The 17,194-nt window shown below is 46.5% G+C and overlaps 1 protein-coding gene across 1 annotated transcript in view; it reads right to left on the bottom strand.

The window, feature by feature from the left end:
• Positions 1-17,194, bottom strand: part of FAM178B (family with sequence similarity 178 member B) — a 185,257-nt gene that overhangs the window by 72,988 nt on the left and 95,075 nt on the right. Inside the window, exons 14-15 of the mRNA XM_077930955.1 lie at positions 11,580-11,756; positions 9,069-9,166 (exon numbers count right to left, since the gene is read on the bottom strand). Coding sequence (XP_077787081.1) covers positions 9,069-9,166; positions 11,580-11,756 — 275 coding nt within the window. The remainder of the gene's footprint in view (positions 1-9,068; positions 9,167-11,579; positions 11,757-17,194) is intronic.

Here is a 17,194-nt window from a genome sequence, read left to right as displayed (position 1 = left end):
AGTTGAGTTTGCATCAAAGGCCATTCTCATTCTTGTCCTCTTTTCCTCCCACCAGGCTGCCCCTGCCTGCTGACTGTGGATGTTTCTGCTAAACTCATCTTCCCATCACTATAAACACATTCCATGAACGTCCGTACACTGGCTCCCTGTCAAGCTCCATATCAGCTTCATCTTTCTAGCTCTTGCTTTTAATTCTCCCACACTCTCTGCTCCTGACTTTGGGTAAATCGACACAGTCAGAAAAAAGAGCATGGTGCAATAATCCTAGGACTACACAACAGCAGGATGAGCATAAGAACCTATTTTTGGTTTAAAGGCAACCAAGGCCACCACCTTGCTGAAGCGAAGCAGGTCTACCTGGATGGGTGACCATCTGTGAACCACAAGGAAGCCCCCTTGGGTTTCATGTGGTGCAATTGCGAGGTATGAATTTAGTAAAGTAGATAAAGTAAGAAGTGCCTTGGTGGATCAGTCCCAGCAGTTGAGCCTTCCACAATCTGGTGCCCTTCAGGTGTTGCTAGAGGATGCTATCTGATTGTTGGCCATGCTGGCTGGGGCTGGTGGCAACGGGCAGTCCAAAACATCTGGAAGGTCCCATGCAGGAGAAGACTGCAGGGTCCAACTAGGGCCAGCAACTACTCTTCCTTTGAGGTTCCATTTAGTGACCTACCATGGCTTATTCACTGACAGATCTGTCCTCTATAAAATTTGTTTCACTCATAGAATAAAAAAAATTGTGGAGTTGGGAGGGACCTTGAGGGCCATCTAGTCCAACCCCTTGCAATGAAGGAATCCTGCCTACAGCTGTCCTTGAGTGGGCTAGAACCACCAAACTTCTGGTTAGCAGCCAGGTGCACTGACCCATTGTGCCACATATTTTGAGGTCATCTAAGCTAATGCTCCTCCCCAAATCTTGTGACAGTGAATTCCACACAACCTTCTCAGTGGTGCCCCCCCCCCACCTACAGATCTCTCTCCCTCTGAGTTACAGCTGGCGTAGACTTAGATGAGCTTATTATCGCTAGCTGAAAGGGACATTTCTTTGTTCCACAATATGCAGGGTGTTAATGCTGGAGCCTGGTGCAACTTGCCTGTTTTAGTGGCTGCTGATACTGTGAATAGATGTTTTGTGTTTTAATCTTAGGGCTGCATTTTCACCATCTGTTATTTACTCCATACTGGAATCATTTGTAACAATGAAGGGTGGATAACACATATTATTAAGTAAATAATTTTTAAAGTAATGCAAAATGCAGGCCTTTTTGGCAACCGGAACTCATTCTGGTCCTCTCAGAGGGTGGCCACCTTTGCCATTCGAAGAAATGAGGGCAGTATTCACGGTGAGTTTCGGCACCTCATTTTCTAAGAAAAATGAATAAACTGACAAGACTGGCCTCAAAGATGTTTAGATGCTTTCTACAGCCCATCTTTCCCACTGCTGTTCTGGGGACTGTAAGACCTGCCAGGAGGGAGGATTATACCAGGGTTGCCATATTTCAAGCATCAAAGAGATGTGAACTGGGGATACTCCTGACTGGGGTTAGGGGGCAGGTCTCTTGCCTAGAAGTCGTCAGCTGAGGACCTCTACGCCCCCTGCTATATTTTCAGCTTTCTATTATGCACTGGCAACGCTAATGAAGTTTATGGCATTATCCAAAAGGCCTAGAAGTCTCAGCATAGCTGGGCTGAAGGCTTCAGAGGGAAGCGTGGCCCTGCTTTGAATGTGGGCCTGGTAGACTAAGGGAGTGAGAGTGAGCCGTACAGCAACAAACCTCCCCTCCTCCCCTCTGCGCTCAGGGGAAACAGCTGGCATCATGCCAGTGGGCTGATCCCAGCTACCAAAGGGAAAAATAAAACTTAACTCCAAGTAACCTCTCTGGCGAAAGCAGGTTTTATACAGCCAGCTGGGCTGCTGTCCAGCAGGATCCACAGAAGAGAGGGGAGAAGGAGAGGAGGAGCTCCAGGCCAAGGGCTCACAGGAGGATCACTGCGGAAGGCACAGCTGGAGGAGTGGAGAGAAACTGTCAGGGGCAGCCCTGCTTTGGGACATGGGACACGGAGAAGTCCCAAGAAGAGGTGGACCTCCCACAATGGCCCAGGGAACATATCTGCCATGTACGGACAGGCAAATCTCACAACTTCAATTTCTCTTACTTTCTCATTTATTTTTTCAATTTTAAATTCAGCTGTATACATTTCCACATCAGTTTGTATTAAACACGGGGGGAAGACCTCATGAAAATTCACCATCAATGGCTCCTAACATACAAATTTTTGCATACAATTTTGCTTTGTGCACATATTTTTGCAAAACGATTTCCTCGAATTGAAGGCATTTTTAATGTCATTTCCCCAATACATGAATTTTTGTGTACACGTTACATATGCACGTGCATTTTATACCTATCTAGTGGGCTGGAAAACTGCATTGCAAAATTCAGGGAAATGTGAATTTCAAAAGAGGACTGTGTTTTGCTTCAAAAAGCGCACACTACGTAGGTTTGCCTTTAAATGTGACGTGAATCATTTCCCACCCCCTCCCCATTTGGGTGCCTCTAAGGGAGTCAGAGTGGGAGACAGAAGACCTTTGTGGCACAATCTAGTGGTTCGTTCTCCCATGCAAATCCTATTGAAATGAACGAGGGTGGCTGCCCTTGAGCATCTCCCAGTCGTTTCAGTGGGGCTTGCACAAGACAATTTCCTACTGCATTGGGGAGATGGGGGCTCTTTGGGTTCTCCCAAATGTTACAGGCCAGCCCTGGAAAGAGGCAAATTGTTTCACAAAAGCTATAATTGTCTCCTGTCACATTCTTTTGGTATTTAAAAATGCTAATTGGAAGCCTCTCTTTTCTCTCCAACTCCCTCCCACCACCTTTCTATAAATACTGGGGGGGGGGGGGCTTGCCAATGGGAGATAGAACACGGAAGATTCTGCAACCTCAGGAATAAAAATAAGATTATTATTTTTTAAGTGTGTGTATGAGGAAGGATACTGGAAGGATAATCATAACAGGAAGATTTCAAATGGAAATAAGACTCCATGGCTTCTGGCATCATGCAGCATGGAAGGCACTTCTATCAGCAACTGGTTAACCCTCAAAAGCTTTTGGTTTTGCCTCTGAAAAGGTGCATTCCTGCTTTTGCAGAGCAGAAAATTGTGTGTTTGTGTGTAGAAACTTTGGAGAACCATTTCAAATTTGGGTGGGAGGAAGATTTCAAGGGTAGGAGCAACATTCTCAGCAAAGTTTAAACATCTATTATTGGATCTAGTCAAGAATAAACTGCAGAAAAAGACTATATTATAAGAGAGTCACACGTTAATGAAGCTTTATAAGAGCATGTATTATGGGAACTCTGTCAAACTTCATGATAACTACAGCATTATAATCAGCTAAAGTCAACAACTGAAATTTAGTTATAGGGGGCTGAAAATGTGCCTGGAGCAGCATGGCAACTGGGGATGGGCTACTTTAACCTTCCCCTCCAGGCTATTTTCCTGAGCAAAATTCCTCTCCTCCCCGCTGCTTTCTCATTCATGAAAGGAAAGATATGGGGTTCCCCCCTTTTTTGCCTTATAGATAGAAAAGTAATGGGGGGAGGGCTGATTCTGAGGGGATAAATGGCCCAAGGGAGAAAAGAAGCACTCGGATTTGCAGCACCTCGCAGCTGCATTTCAGGGTCACACAAGACATGAAGCTGTTAAATGCGTCACTTAGAAGGAAATCAGGGATATAAAAATATATAATAACTGGTGTGAGCCCCTTCCCCAAACACACAAAATTTTCAACAATGCAACTATAATCCTAAGAAAAATCAATCCCATGCTGCTGTTAGTCCTGGAGGGGGAAATTCAGAAAGGGAAATTATCTCAAACCTTCCTAACCTGCAACTCTGGTCCCTAAGAAAATCTCCCGCTTGCTCCTATTCCTATTCACCCCTAATGCGCTGCCAAGGGATCCTTACTGCCATGTCCAGTTTGTGCCGCAATTAAGAGAAATATCCACATTGGCCAGTATCTCATCTCATCTGAGGCTTACAGTGTAGATTAGAGCCATTCAAGCTGGACAGAAATATAGATGATCTCGAGGAATAATTTATATGTTGTCTAAAATGCTGGTCTAAATACTTCTCAAAAAGAAGATTTCCAAACCATGGAGAAGATTTGGGATCCCTCTAGATGGGTGTTTGTTGGGAGGTGTACTGTGTCATTGACACAAGAACAGAGTATTAGTGGTGGATTTAAACAGGACCGTCTACACACCATTCGCCTTTATTAGCCGCTCTGCAATGCTTCCCCAATGCTACTGCGTCACTGCTGTCCAGAAGGGCACTCTGCCGCAAAAGCGGGGCACCCCACCCCAATATGTGCAGTATTAAAAGTTACAGGATTTCAGTGGGAAGTTACAGGGCATGCACTGATGGGAAATGAAGCAGGATGTCCACCCTGGAGCTTTTGCAGGTACAAACTGTATTGAAAGCAGGATAACATGTAACCATCCTGATATCATCATGAGCACAGAACTTCATGAATGCACAGTAAAAAGGCACCGGGAGCTGAGCTGAGAAGAGAACTCAGGAGTCCAGGCCCCTAGAAGAGCGCTGCTGAGGAATGAATGCAAATTATGGGGAGCCAGGAGGTGGCAAGTCACTTTTCAGACTATTATCTCATTACATAAGGAAGTCATTCACCCCTCTGTGCCTGTGGAAAGGAGATAAAATACTTAATGCCTGTTCAAAGCTGTCAGGATTATACAAAGCTAAGTAGAGTTATTATCCTGCTTTAACCTCTGGAACTGCCCTAACTTTTCAAAAGACAGAAAGGAAACTTAGGGTCTGTTTGGACCTTACTCACCCCACCCCACAACCCTTCCATGAAGCAAGGTGAGGAGGTCTCCTCAGAAATGGATTTTGAGGGCATTTAAGGGCAGGGTGGAGGACAGACATACCTGATTCTGAAGAGCAACGTCTTCTGAAAGGATATATATATTCCATGCAATAAAAACATACCCCCAACTTCTCATTGGTTGGGCTACTTCTCTTAAACGGATTGACCTACTGGCATGTTACTGTCAGGGCCATTGCGAAATGCAGTGTTCCACTTCAGCTCCGTCCAAGAAGGAAGGGCTTCATGTACTTGAGTATTAATGAGCAGCCCTTTCCTTCACAGTAACAGAAGTAGACAGTCCACTGCAAAAGTCTAAGAATGCCCTAGAGCAACTATTATGCTTAACATTTCCCGACAAGCTAATAATTGAGGCACAGCAACTGTGTATTGGGGGGGGGGCAGGGCTTTAGAGCAACGGGGCGGCAGGTACAGCCAGGAGCCTTAGTGAAAGGCCAGGGTGCTCATGTTCATGTTGTTTTGTAGCCATGAATTGGCCAGGCACTGCTAAGCATACAAGTGACTGGTTTCACCTGCAGCTCCATTTGGGGTCAGGCAAAAGAAGAAGTAGATGTGCCAATGAGCTGAGACCATTTGGCAAGACTTTTGGTCTCAGGGTAGGTGAGATAAAGTGGACATGAATGGAGAGAAAAGGAGGGAAGCTTACTCTTTGATAATAGGTAAAGGTAAAGGTACCCCTGCCCATACGGGCCAGTCTTGCCAGACTCTAGGATTGTGCGCTCATCTCACTCTAGAGGCCAGGAGCCAGTGCTGTCCGCAGACACTTCTGGGTCACGTGGCCAGCGTGACAAGCTGCATCTGGCGAGCCAGCGCAGCACACGGAACGCCGTTTACTCTTCCCGCTGGTAAGCAGTCCCTATTTATCTACTTGCACCCGGGGGTGCTTTCGAACTGCTAGCCTCTTTGATAATAACACACACACAAAAGATCTTCAGTCACTCGACAGCCCTCATTTAGGTGAACTGGCACGTGGAAACGAGCAGGAGTCACTGAGAGGGGATAAACTGTAAGGTTGTGGTCCTGTATACTTCGGAAGAAGCCCATTGACTCATAGAACTTAGAATGGTAGAGTTGGAAGGGACCCCAAGGGATCTCTAGTCCAACCCTTGTCTTGTAATGCAGGAATCTCACCTAAAGCATCCATGACAGATGGTCATCCAACCTCCAAGGAAGGAGAGTCCACAACCTCCCGAGGGAGACCGTTCCACTGCCAAATAGCTTTCACAGTAAACATGCACAAGTCTGGGCTGAAAATCAGTGCCTCCTTTTGTAAGTGAGGGTCACAAGGCCTTATTCAAACCAACTCTCAAACCCCTCTAGTTCTCTCCTCCTCTGGTCTCCTGAGGCCCTTGTGAGCTCTCATGCTGGCTTGGGTGGGAGTGAGCAGGATGGGGTGGAAGCAGCCTGTGTGCAGAGGAAGCCATGGGAGTTCATCTCACCCCTCTGCTTCCGCTTCCCTTTGCTGGGACTTGAACTCTTGACCCCATGAATGGATGGCTGAATGCCTTTCCTCTCCCAAGCAAAGTGCAAAGGAAAAGGCAATCTTTGGAAATTTCTGCCCCACCTCCCAAAGAAGGAAATGGGCCCCATGAAGAGTGGCAAGTTTCAGAAAGGAGATGAGGCCTTTGTGTAGTTACAGATGCTTTGGGGTTTCTCATCTGGGCCACTCCCTTCCAGCAACTGTTCCCCATCAGATCTGCTGCTTAAGTCGGCTCCCACAAGAGGACATGTGTGGAAATGTGGAGATGAGCAATGCTTTAGATATCCAAGAGATGCACAGAATGTAGCACTTCCTATGAGCCATAAGCTGATCTAGCAACCTTAAAGTTGTAGCTTCTGCTCAGGTCCTCCGTAAAGCTGCCAAGTGCCCTTTCAGTTCCCCCAAACAAGAATAACAGCAACACCTTCAGAAACACACATAGCCCCTGGCAGCCCTGTCCCTTTTCACTTCAATCTGTCTATCAGATCTGTAGGACTACAAGCAAACCTTTTGGCTAGGAAATTCCTGTGTGCACAACCACCACCTACCGCACTATTAAGGAACTATGGAAGACACCCCCCTCCCTGCAAATGTTTCTTACACCAGCTGGTATTTCTCCCCGTCTCCATGCTTCTCTGTTCATACGTCAGGGATGGTGGTCTTGGCATAGCCGGTGCCACAACTGGTGTGCAGGCTGCTGTCTCCAGTACCAAACACCACCGGCTGGGCAGTCCATCATGATGACCAGTCATGAGAAGGCCTTAAGGAGGAGGTCTTAATCATGCAATCTCCCCTTCCCTGAGGGAGGGAAATGGGGTGAGATGGGCTTCTGTGGAGGAGACCCTGCCTCATACGTTCTTGGGAGGGGAAAGCAGTGATGGGGGGCTGCCTCCACCACCACCCAGACTCACTCTCTCGCCTCCTCAGGGCACATCCAGACTGGTGTTTTATCGCAGGTGGATGCAGCAAGATATCACTTACACATGAATAATGCCTTTGGCATGGACCATCCACACTTCATACGGCTTTATCCGTTGTTCTGTGCTGCTTTCCCCGTGTTCCTGCATTATTGCACCTACACTTTAATGAAGTCCATGCTATTGTCTGTGTTCCCATCTTCTCCCATATCCTCTCTGAGTGCAGGATGCCATGACACCCTACTTTTATTTCTGCACTTTTGAAGTGTTTATGCTCAGGCTGTGACTGCAGTGCTGAGCCATAGCTTGTTTCCACTACAGGATGCCACAGTATTTGGCATCAGCAGGAAGTATGTGGGAGGGGTTATATCACACAGAGGCAGATACAGCTCATTTCTGCACATTGCCAAGGCACTCCTGCACTACTACAAGCAGAGCATTTGTTGTATAGAAACAGGTATGGATTTCAGCAGGAAACTACGGTGCGCGCACTAAGTGCAGCTGACTGCCCCCAAACTGCCCCAAACCTTTTGCAGGTGGAAATGGAATGGGAAACGTTATTGCGTATAACTTGCCCCCATAGCATCCTGAGCACAAATCATGATGAACACAGCAAGGACATCTGGAGGGGCCCTGAGATGTATGTTCTGATCAGGGCAAGGATTTGCCACTTCAAGTAGAATGCAGTCTAAGACACCATTCAAATGCTCTGGCATGCACGTGCAACGACATGATTCTCACAGCATGACTGCTGGACTATCATCATGGCACACTATGACTGAGGATGGCATGCTCATTTCATGGTGATTGGATTGAAAAGTTAGTACAGGAGCTGGAGAAGGGAGACAGGCCGGCAAGCAAGAGATTATGGCAGCAGTCTCTGCATAGGGAACAGCCTCTGGGCTAAATCCTCCAAATTCCATTATCCTAACACTTTTTACACTAGAGATCTGCTTCTGCAGCAGCTGCCAGAGATTTGGGTGGGTATTCCAAATCACTTTGTTCTTGCCTTGTAACTTTTTAAGAAACTGTTTTTGGGGCCATGTGTGCCTTCCACCTCTGCCCGTTCTCTTGTCCTTCTGCTCCCCTTTCTGATGTTCCTCTGGAGTACTCCCACCTTCCAGCCTTCCTTTCCAAGTCCTCTGTGCTTCCTTAGGCTTGCTGAAATTGCAGTCTGTGCCTCCTGTTTTCCTAAACTCTTACTACTACTGCCCCACAGTAGAGGATCCTCTGCCTGTTCCAAGCACACCCCGGCAACAGGATAGACATTGGGTTGGTGAAGCCAGTCAATGTCAGAGATGACATTGTCATCAGTCCCACCACCAACTCCCTCAGTGCATCACAATATGATGCCCGTGGTATCAGGTTTAAGTTGCACCATGTTCTCATTCTAAACAATGTGGTCTGAAATAGACACTTCTGCCCCCCTTCTTTTTTCCCAAAGCACACATTTCTCAACATGCGGACACTCTGTTTGGACAGGGGAGGCTAGGAAGGAGCTGGCATTCTAATTGGGAAAAGGCTGTGAGCAGAGTGGAAGCACTGGGAGAGAGAGAAAAAGAGAAGGGGACTTCCCAGATGACAGCATGTTTCACTGCACGGCCATGTTTCTGATTTAGCAGCAAGCATCCCCTGAAAACATTCAGGTCTGAGTATGGCAGGCACTTGCAATAATTAGTGCCTCCAGAGACATCTAGCCACACTTCTTCCAGGATCTCTTCAGCAAGTCATCCTCCCTCCCGTTCTTACTGAACAAGGGCAAACTCACCGTCCTCTGGCTGTGGTGTCAGGAAAGGAACGCACAACAGCTACCAAATTGTGATGGTGCTGTGAGACATGGCAGAGGGACCTGCACAATTCTGGCAGCTGCAAAAGAAAAGGATGTCTCAGTTGTGAAGTTGCGGGAGAGGTGGGTTGAGATGGTTACTTATGGGGAGAAGGAGGAGACGGAGTGGGTGGGTGATGTTTCAAGATGAACAGCTTCAGTGAACATCTGCAGGCTATGCCTGCAAGCTTCCCATAAACCAGGGCAGGGAACCTCAGGCCTCAGGCCTCTCTAGCTGGCCCTTTGAACTCTCCCTGAGACATGTCCTTCCCCAGGCCACACCCCTCACAGGGTCCTGCTGTATCCCCTCCTCCAGTGCTTTTGCCTGACAGGAATGTGCCCTTGAACTGCCACAATGCATGTTGCTTGCCTGGGTAGAGAATGAAGAAATGCAACAAGCATCTGATTGGCCTCTGTGAGGAACAGGACGCTAAACTAGATGGATCTTTGGCCATCTCTGGCAGCACTCTAAAGTTCTTGTGGAGCCTGATGTCTGCTCAGCTGCATGGTGACATGCAAGCAACATGGAGCCAACCTGATGCTCGGTGCACCTCTTATGTCCTTTGCTCACTAACTCTCAGCTGATATTAAACTAGCCTGAGTTTCTCCCTGTTGCACAGTTATACCCCTCTAACCAACAGCTGGTATTAAATCCTGGGGACTCTTTCCCCATGAAGGGTGTTCAGGGCCAGACTGCAGCTGGAAGGGGGCGTTGGAGATCTGATCTGGAGCAGTCTCAGCACAGTGCCTGCCTCCACCCAGCAGGCTGCTGCGACCCCAGCCTAGCCAAGCATGTCAGCTCCAGACAGAAGAATACAAATGCCAGCAGCTCTGTCAGGCTCTGCAGGGAATTGCCGAACCGAAGCTCGAGCCAGAGGTTCATTAAGCCTTGCAATTAATTAAGCAGCTGAATGGAAGATGCTGCTGGCTGTGTTGCAGAAAGAGGCAGAGGACAAGCATGAATCAGCAGGGCTCCAATGGAGGGGAACCCTATTGCTGCAGCAGGTTTCTGAAGACAAGAAGAAGGTACACATGGATTGTAGGAAGAAGCAGTGCCTATGGGCAGGGACTCTCCAGGGTTAACCTTACTGTGCAGTGTTGCACACTGAAAAGCTCTGCTCTTGTTGTTGCTGCTGCTGCTGCTGTTATCCACAACCAGGACAATGTGTAGACCCCCAACATGAAAACCAATCTTCCAAAATCTAAGCCCCAAATAAATCATGTATCTTGAGCAAATATGCATACACTTCCTTATATCGTATCACTTATTCAGATTGCTTGACCCACATTTGTTTTCCCCCTCCCCAAAAAGTAGTATTATTTTAAGCCAAAGATTAGAAGAATGGAAGAGTGTGGATATTGTGGCACAGGAGCAGAAATCATGAAAAAGAAACCACCGGGCATTCCACTCCTGTTCTGTATACTCAAAGTTATTATTATTCAAGAAATATGTAGGCACCAAAAGAACAGGTAACAGAGAACAAGTAATGCAGAGTTACAGAATAAAAGAATACTCTGAAGGTGCAGAATTTTTAGTGGTAAATTCTTCCTTCTAAGGCTATAGTATTAATATACTGCCAATGCGCCTTCAGCCACAACTGGTGGAACCAGGCATGCGGCATCCTTTCCTTAGGGCTGTGTTTTCTTGAACAGCAAACAGAAGTAGAAAGCATTGCAAAGTGTAGCACCCAGCAAAAATTCATTACATATGTGTGGTGTGTTGGGGGCGGAGGGAAACCACCATCCACACAATGTGTTTCAGTGCATCCATGGTGAGGTAACATGAGATTTTTATATTGGATTTTCTTCCCTTAATAGATTATCTGTGGATCAGGAAGATTTGAATTAATTGGGAGTAAGGGCCAGCTGCCAGTTGGATGAGGATGTTGTGCGGAAGCTGCAATAAAACTGAGACACAAGCAGTTTCGGATTTGCAGAACCGGCCCACCCATGGGGCAGGGTGATGCACATGCCTCAGGCGACAGAAGTGCAAGAGGCGGCAGGGGAGCAGGAAGATGTCATTCCCGTTTCAAACAGGACAGGCCACCCCTGCGAATAGGCATTAAACATCCTGTGTGGACAAGACTGCTAACTAAAGTGGATTATAATTTTCATTCCATTTGATAAAAAACAACAGGAAGTCTGTGCAAGAGAGAATCTGTCTCCTTTCCCACACTTGGGCAGGAAAATTGGTAATGAGCTTAAACCAGTGATATTTTAGTTGTGCATTGTGACTGAAATCTGCCAATCCCATCCTGCCCTGACAGGAAAGACTGGCAACTCTTTTACCGCTCCTTTGTCTTTGACAGCAGCCTGGCAGACAGAAATTCAGCAGGTGAAGCTTTTCTGGACATGGGGAAGTCTGACATGGAAATGTTAAAGACACACAAGCAGAGTCAGCAAAAACGGGGAGGCAACTCTGTTCACAGGTGTACTAACTGGAGAGGTCACTACCTTTTCTGACCAGTCCTGGATGCCTTCAAACAGCACCACCAGCAGTTGCTGAAGCCCTGTCTGTGGATGCTTCCGCAGGTTCTTGTCCAGGCCAAGCCGGCAGAGCAACACGAGGAGGGCCAAGCGCTGGCGGTCAGGGTAGGAGTGCGGATGGGACGCCACACACAATGTCAGGAACTAGGAAGGAAAGGAGAAACCCAAACAGTGTCAGGAGGATGTGGCAGAGTGAGAATGAGGCAGGGGGTCTTCCCCAAACCTGACATACCAGGAATCTCTTAAGAAGAGCTTCCCGGAGGTTCTCCAACACCAGTTGGATAAGGCATACAGATTAATTTGGCACGCATTCATGGCTAGCCGGCAGGCAGGCACCCAAGCTCCCAGATCAATCCTACTTCTAACTGCAACCTGCCACAGCACAGTGATCAGCGTGGCCTGAAGCACTGAGCACTGGGGACCACCTCTAATGTGAATTTGTGCCACTATCTCTCACTATTAGTTCCCCTCTATAATGTGGAAAGAACAAGTCACCTAACACAACAAAGATAGAGAAGCACTTTGTAGATTAGAAGTGCCAGATGGATGAAAAAGTCTAGCAGCAATACAGACGATAATACTGTGTTTTTAGAGCAATAGCCTGGAGATGGGCAGTGTCTCCCAGGGCGTTTTCAGGGGGGCTATGAGAACGCAACACAGAACATGCCAAGGAAGCCAGACACAGGGCTTGTCCACACTTACTTTTAGTTCCACTCTTTGCAGGCACAGGTCCTTGCTTTACCAAGCGTTGGTTTTTTGCCCTAAATTCTCCCTGCAAAACCCCACTCTTTAAAGCTGAATCCGAGCAAATGTCAATTTGGGCTTTCCATGGATTGACATTTGCTCTGATTGAGCTTTAAAGAGCAGGTTTCCGTGAAGCAATAAAACACAGTGCTCAGATACGGAGCTTAAATGTGCAGAGCATGCCTGGAAAGAGCAGAGGAAAAGTAAGTGCGAATAAGTCTGAAGTCCTATCTGTAGAAGTCCGCTTCAGACTGATTATTAAGGGGCTCCTTTGCTGGTCTCCTTGTAGTTTCTACCCAGGAGTTAGGAACCTTTTTCAGCCTAAGGGCTGCATTTTCTCTTTCTCTCTCTTTATATATAATTTCTCTCCCCACCACGTATATACAATATTAATTTGAGAGAACAAAAGAGAAGTAATAAAAAAGTATAATAATGGAAACTTATAGTACATATTGCTTTCTTGATCTACATAAAGTCTCTGTATAATTATACAGAAATGCATTATCATATACCTAATAAAATGTGTGGATTTGCTTTTTCCTGTACTTTATTACACCAATACATTATAAATGCACTCCATTTTTCTATAAAACAATAATAAGATTGCCTGCCTGCTCTGACTTTGACTAAGTAAGTTAATTTGATCATATTTACAATGTCCCACACTGATTATCCAACAAAGGGGTCCTTATTTCCCCCCAATTATGACTTATGGTTATATGAGCATATGCATAATAAACTAAAAACCAGTCTTTTATCATCCGTTATAACATGGTCTTTAATATATCCACAAAGGATAACCAATGGATCTACTAAAAGTGTATGCAGTGGTACCTCGGGTTACAGATGCTTCAGGTTACAGACTCCGCTAACCCAGAAATAGTACCTCGGGTTAAGAACTTTGCTTCAGGATGAGAACAGAAATCAGCTGAAGGCTCCATTAGCTAAAGTGGTGCTTCAGGTTAAGAACAATTTCAGGTTAAGAATGGACCTCCAGAACGAATTAAGTTCTTAACCCGAGGTACCACTGTACCCTGTGACTGTTTCTATTTCTTTTATCATCGCCCAACAGAATTTCTTTATTTTTGGACAAGTCCAGAAAATACATTGTATATCAGCCTTATTTGTTTTACAATGGCAGCCTATATTGCTTGTTGTTCTGTATATATGACTATGTTGTTCTGACATCAGATACGATCACATACTATCATTAAGATTAACAGATACAGTTTGTTGAGGGATATTTAACCATTCTTTTTGGGGTGCCGAATGCTAGTGGGGATGGGCGTAGTGGGCAGTGCAACAAAAAGTTAGTTGCACCTTTATATGGTGGTATTATTAATATTATTGTTGGTTGTTTGTTTGTTTGTTTATTATTTTATATTGCATCCTTCACCAGCAGGTCTCAGGGCAGGTCACAATTTTAATTTCAGTATTAAAAACAGGTAAAACAAATTGCAAACACAGGAATAGCAGGAAACTGCCCCCCCTCCAAAAATAAGGGCTTTTGCTGTAAGGAAAGTAACAGGAAAATGCACTGGAAAGTGTAGGATAAAACTTGACACAACGTTGTAAACAAATCAGAATGCTCAATAAATAGCAGGTGTTATCTAACCTCCATGAAACTTTGTGCAAGGAAATCAGGATGAATGCTCAATAAACAGGCTGTTTATTGGGTTTTGAGGCGATAGCTTTAACCCTAGGTTTGAGGAGCAATTAGTGTGTGGGGCACTGCAAAACAGGGGGTTTTCACTGCAAAATGCTGCCAAACTGTTGCCAAACTTTGGCACCGGTTTGGAGTAAATCAGACAATGTTGGATTTTGGGGTGTTAACCACTGACCTCATGTTTGATGTGTCAATTACTCAATTTGTGAGGTGGTGCAAAACGTGGGGTTTTCCTTAAAAAATGCTGCAAAGCAACTACAAAACTTTGGCACAGGTTTGGAGGGGATCCAAAATTTTGGAGTTTGACGTTAATTATCCTGTCTGGAAGCAGGCCTTACGCCCCTGGATCTATTTCTGCTTTGACTCTGACCTGGACCAGACCAGCCTTGCCTCCAGCCTGAACTCAACATTCTGCTAACCCCAGTTACCTGCTCTGATTGCAAAGACTGAGACCATCTACATGACTCAGGCTGGCTGGTATCATTGGAGACAGACAGTATGCATGACATGCATGTCATACATGTATGACAAGCATTGAGAAATGTTGATCACAGACGATTGCAGTAAAGCTTAAGCTGCCGTCTATCTGAATGTGTCCTCTGGCAGAAGAAGAGAATCAGATGCATAATACAAGGAGAAAGAACTGGTGGTTCTCTCCCTTGCTGAGGAGGAGCGGAGGTAACAAGAGGCAGCCTACGTCTCTGTGCTGAAGGCTGTAGTGGAACTGGCCAAGATGAAAGGAAGGATGGAAATCCAAAGCAGTATCTTGCTGAATTATTCAAGTCGGGGAATGAAGTTGTTGGTCTAAGTAGTTACAAAAGGAAGTGGTGGACCATGGGGCAATCCAGGTTCTAGCACAGGGATAGGCAAACTAAGGCCCGTGGGCCAGATCTAGCCCAATTGCCTTCTCAGTCCGGCCCACGGACAGTCTGGGAATCAGTGTGTTTTTACATGAGTAGAATGTGTCCTTTTATTTAAAATGCATCTCTGGGTTATTTGTGGGGCATAGGAATTTGTTCATTCCCCCCCCCCTCCAAAATATAGACCGGCCCCCCACAAGGTCTGAGGGTCAGTGGACCTTGCTGAAAAAGTCTGCTGACCCCTGTTCTAGCACTTCATTGCTGCCAATTCTCAAGCAGATTAACACCCGCTTTGTGACTTGGTTTCCCCTCTGATGCAAAAAGCAATATCTGTCCAGCATATCTGAAGTGTTCAACAGTAAATCTGAGGAGCTCCAGGAGCTATTTAGTTGGGGGACTGTATGACCTGGCGATGGAGGAGCCTGAACTAGAGACCTGCTCTGTGTCTTCATCTCTTGCCTGGGGAAGACAGATGCTCCCCCCACAGAAAGAACATGCTGCTCCTTTACTAGTGTAAACCTTAGGACATCCTCCTTACTTCAGTCCCTAGAGCCAGAACAGCCACAGGAAGGGTGGATTAAGGGTTTGTCCCATAGGATCGTCAAACAAGCAGCTGTCTGGCTTGGCTAAGTGTCAGCATTGGCCATGCCAGTTATTGACCCATTTTCACCTCCGCAAGGCCAGACCAAAGGAAGAGCAGTTTCTGTGCAGCTTTCCATTTAGAGCCCCCAGGAAGGGGCAGGCTCTTTGTGTCCAGGCATGACTGCTTGTCTGTCGCAAGAGACAGAAGATGGTGATTCTTTCCCCTTATGCTGGCCATGGGTGCTCTGCGGCCAAGCAGGTCTTAAAACTCTGCACAAAAGCATGCTCAAATTCCCAATCTAAAGGATTCAGATTGGGAAAACCCACACGTACCAGCTTGTTTTGCATCATTTATCATAATTCCAACATCCAGAGCCTCTGATGGTGTAGAGCAGGGGTCTGCAACCTTTAAGACAAAAAGAGCCACTTGGACCCGTTTCCGAAGGGGGAAAAACCTGGGAGCCGCAAAACCGGGAAGGTGACGTCGGGACGGTGCGTGACTAACGCACACACCGCCCCCATGCGACGTCACAGCCAGTACAGCGCCCGCCACAGTGGGGAGTGTCGGGGCGCACAATGCACCTCCTCCTCTCACTAGTATCTGCCCCGGAGCCGCAGCAAAGGTGTAAAAGAGCCACATGCGGCTCTGGAGCTGCGGGTTGCAGACCCCTGGTGTAGAGGAATGGTGCCTTTCCCTGAAGACAGTGCTTCTGTTGCAAGGTGTTATGTTCTCCCTAGCTATCAAACCACATCTTTGTCCCTGGAAAAATGTTATCCACCCCCCTGCAAAAGAAACCTAGCACATCAGTTGCAGTTTTCTGCAAATGTAACTGCGCTGCTGTCACAGTTTCATAGCAACAAGAAAAATTGCATCCATGGAATGACACCCTGCTTCAAAGCCCTTGCATTTGATTCAGCAGCTTACTTTTAAAAGTTTTTAACCAAGCCCTGTTTCTGAGCAGTATGTCATGGAAAATTGGTCCTTGTTGCCAGCATTTTTCTTGGCACATCAGATTTCTGGGCTCACGCTGTCACACCAGGAATGCTTCTGTGTAACAAATAGCTCTGACACTTTAAGGTTGTGATGGTTTCAGCGGTGCTTTCCCCCATCACCACTTGAAAATCCTAATCCCCTGGGTAGGGGCATCACAATTAGCTGCCACAGAGATGATTGTGGTGTGTGACAAACAGCGGATTAGGAGGATGTCAGGCAGAGGAGCAGGCCGTTGCAGGGAGGCAAGAGGAGCTAATCCACACACAAGGTGAATGAAACCAGATTAGCTAACATCAGAACCAGATTGTGGAAATACAGTAAATGCCAGTCAAAACCTTATTTCCAGGCCTAGCTCAGTCTTCCCCAACCTGGCACCCTCCAGATGTTTTGGACTACAATGCCCAACAGCTCCAGCCAATGGTCAGGGCTGACAGGAGTTGCACTCCAAAACATGTTGAGGGTGCCTAGGCTTTGGGTCTTTGCTATTAAATAGGGCCTCCTCATCCAGAATCTGGGGCAGTCACATGGCTTGTCTTTGACAAAAAAGGCTTTCTGGAACCTATCACATTCTGGGCCTCCCAGCAGATCATGTGTAATGTTAGTTTCCAGAACCTGCTTTAGATAATCTAAACCCCTTGTGTCTCAGCCAGAAAATGGTGGTTGCATATGAACAGACACAGGAGCAGGTGTAGGTTTTGATGCTGCCGGTGAGTTGTGTTACCTTCACTCCTCACAT

Source organism: Podarcis muralis, chromosome 7 (genome assembly GCF_964188315.1).
Source record: "Podarcis muralis chromosome 7, rPodMur119.hap1.1, whole genome shotgun sequence".
NCBI classification, from domain to species: domain Eukaryota; kingdom Metazoa; phylum Chordata; class Lepidosauria; order Squamata; family Lacertidae; genus Podarcis; species Podarcis muralis.
Note: the sequence above shows the minus strand (reverse complement) of the source record. Positions and strands in the feature narration are given on the sequence as shown.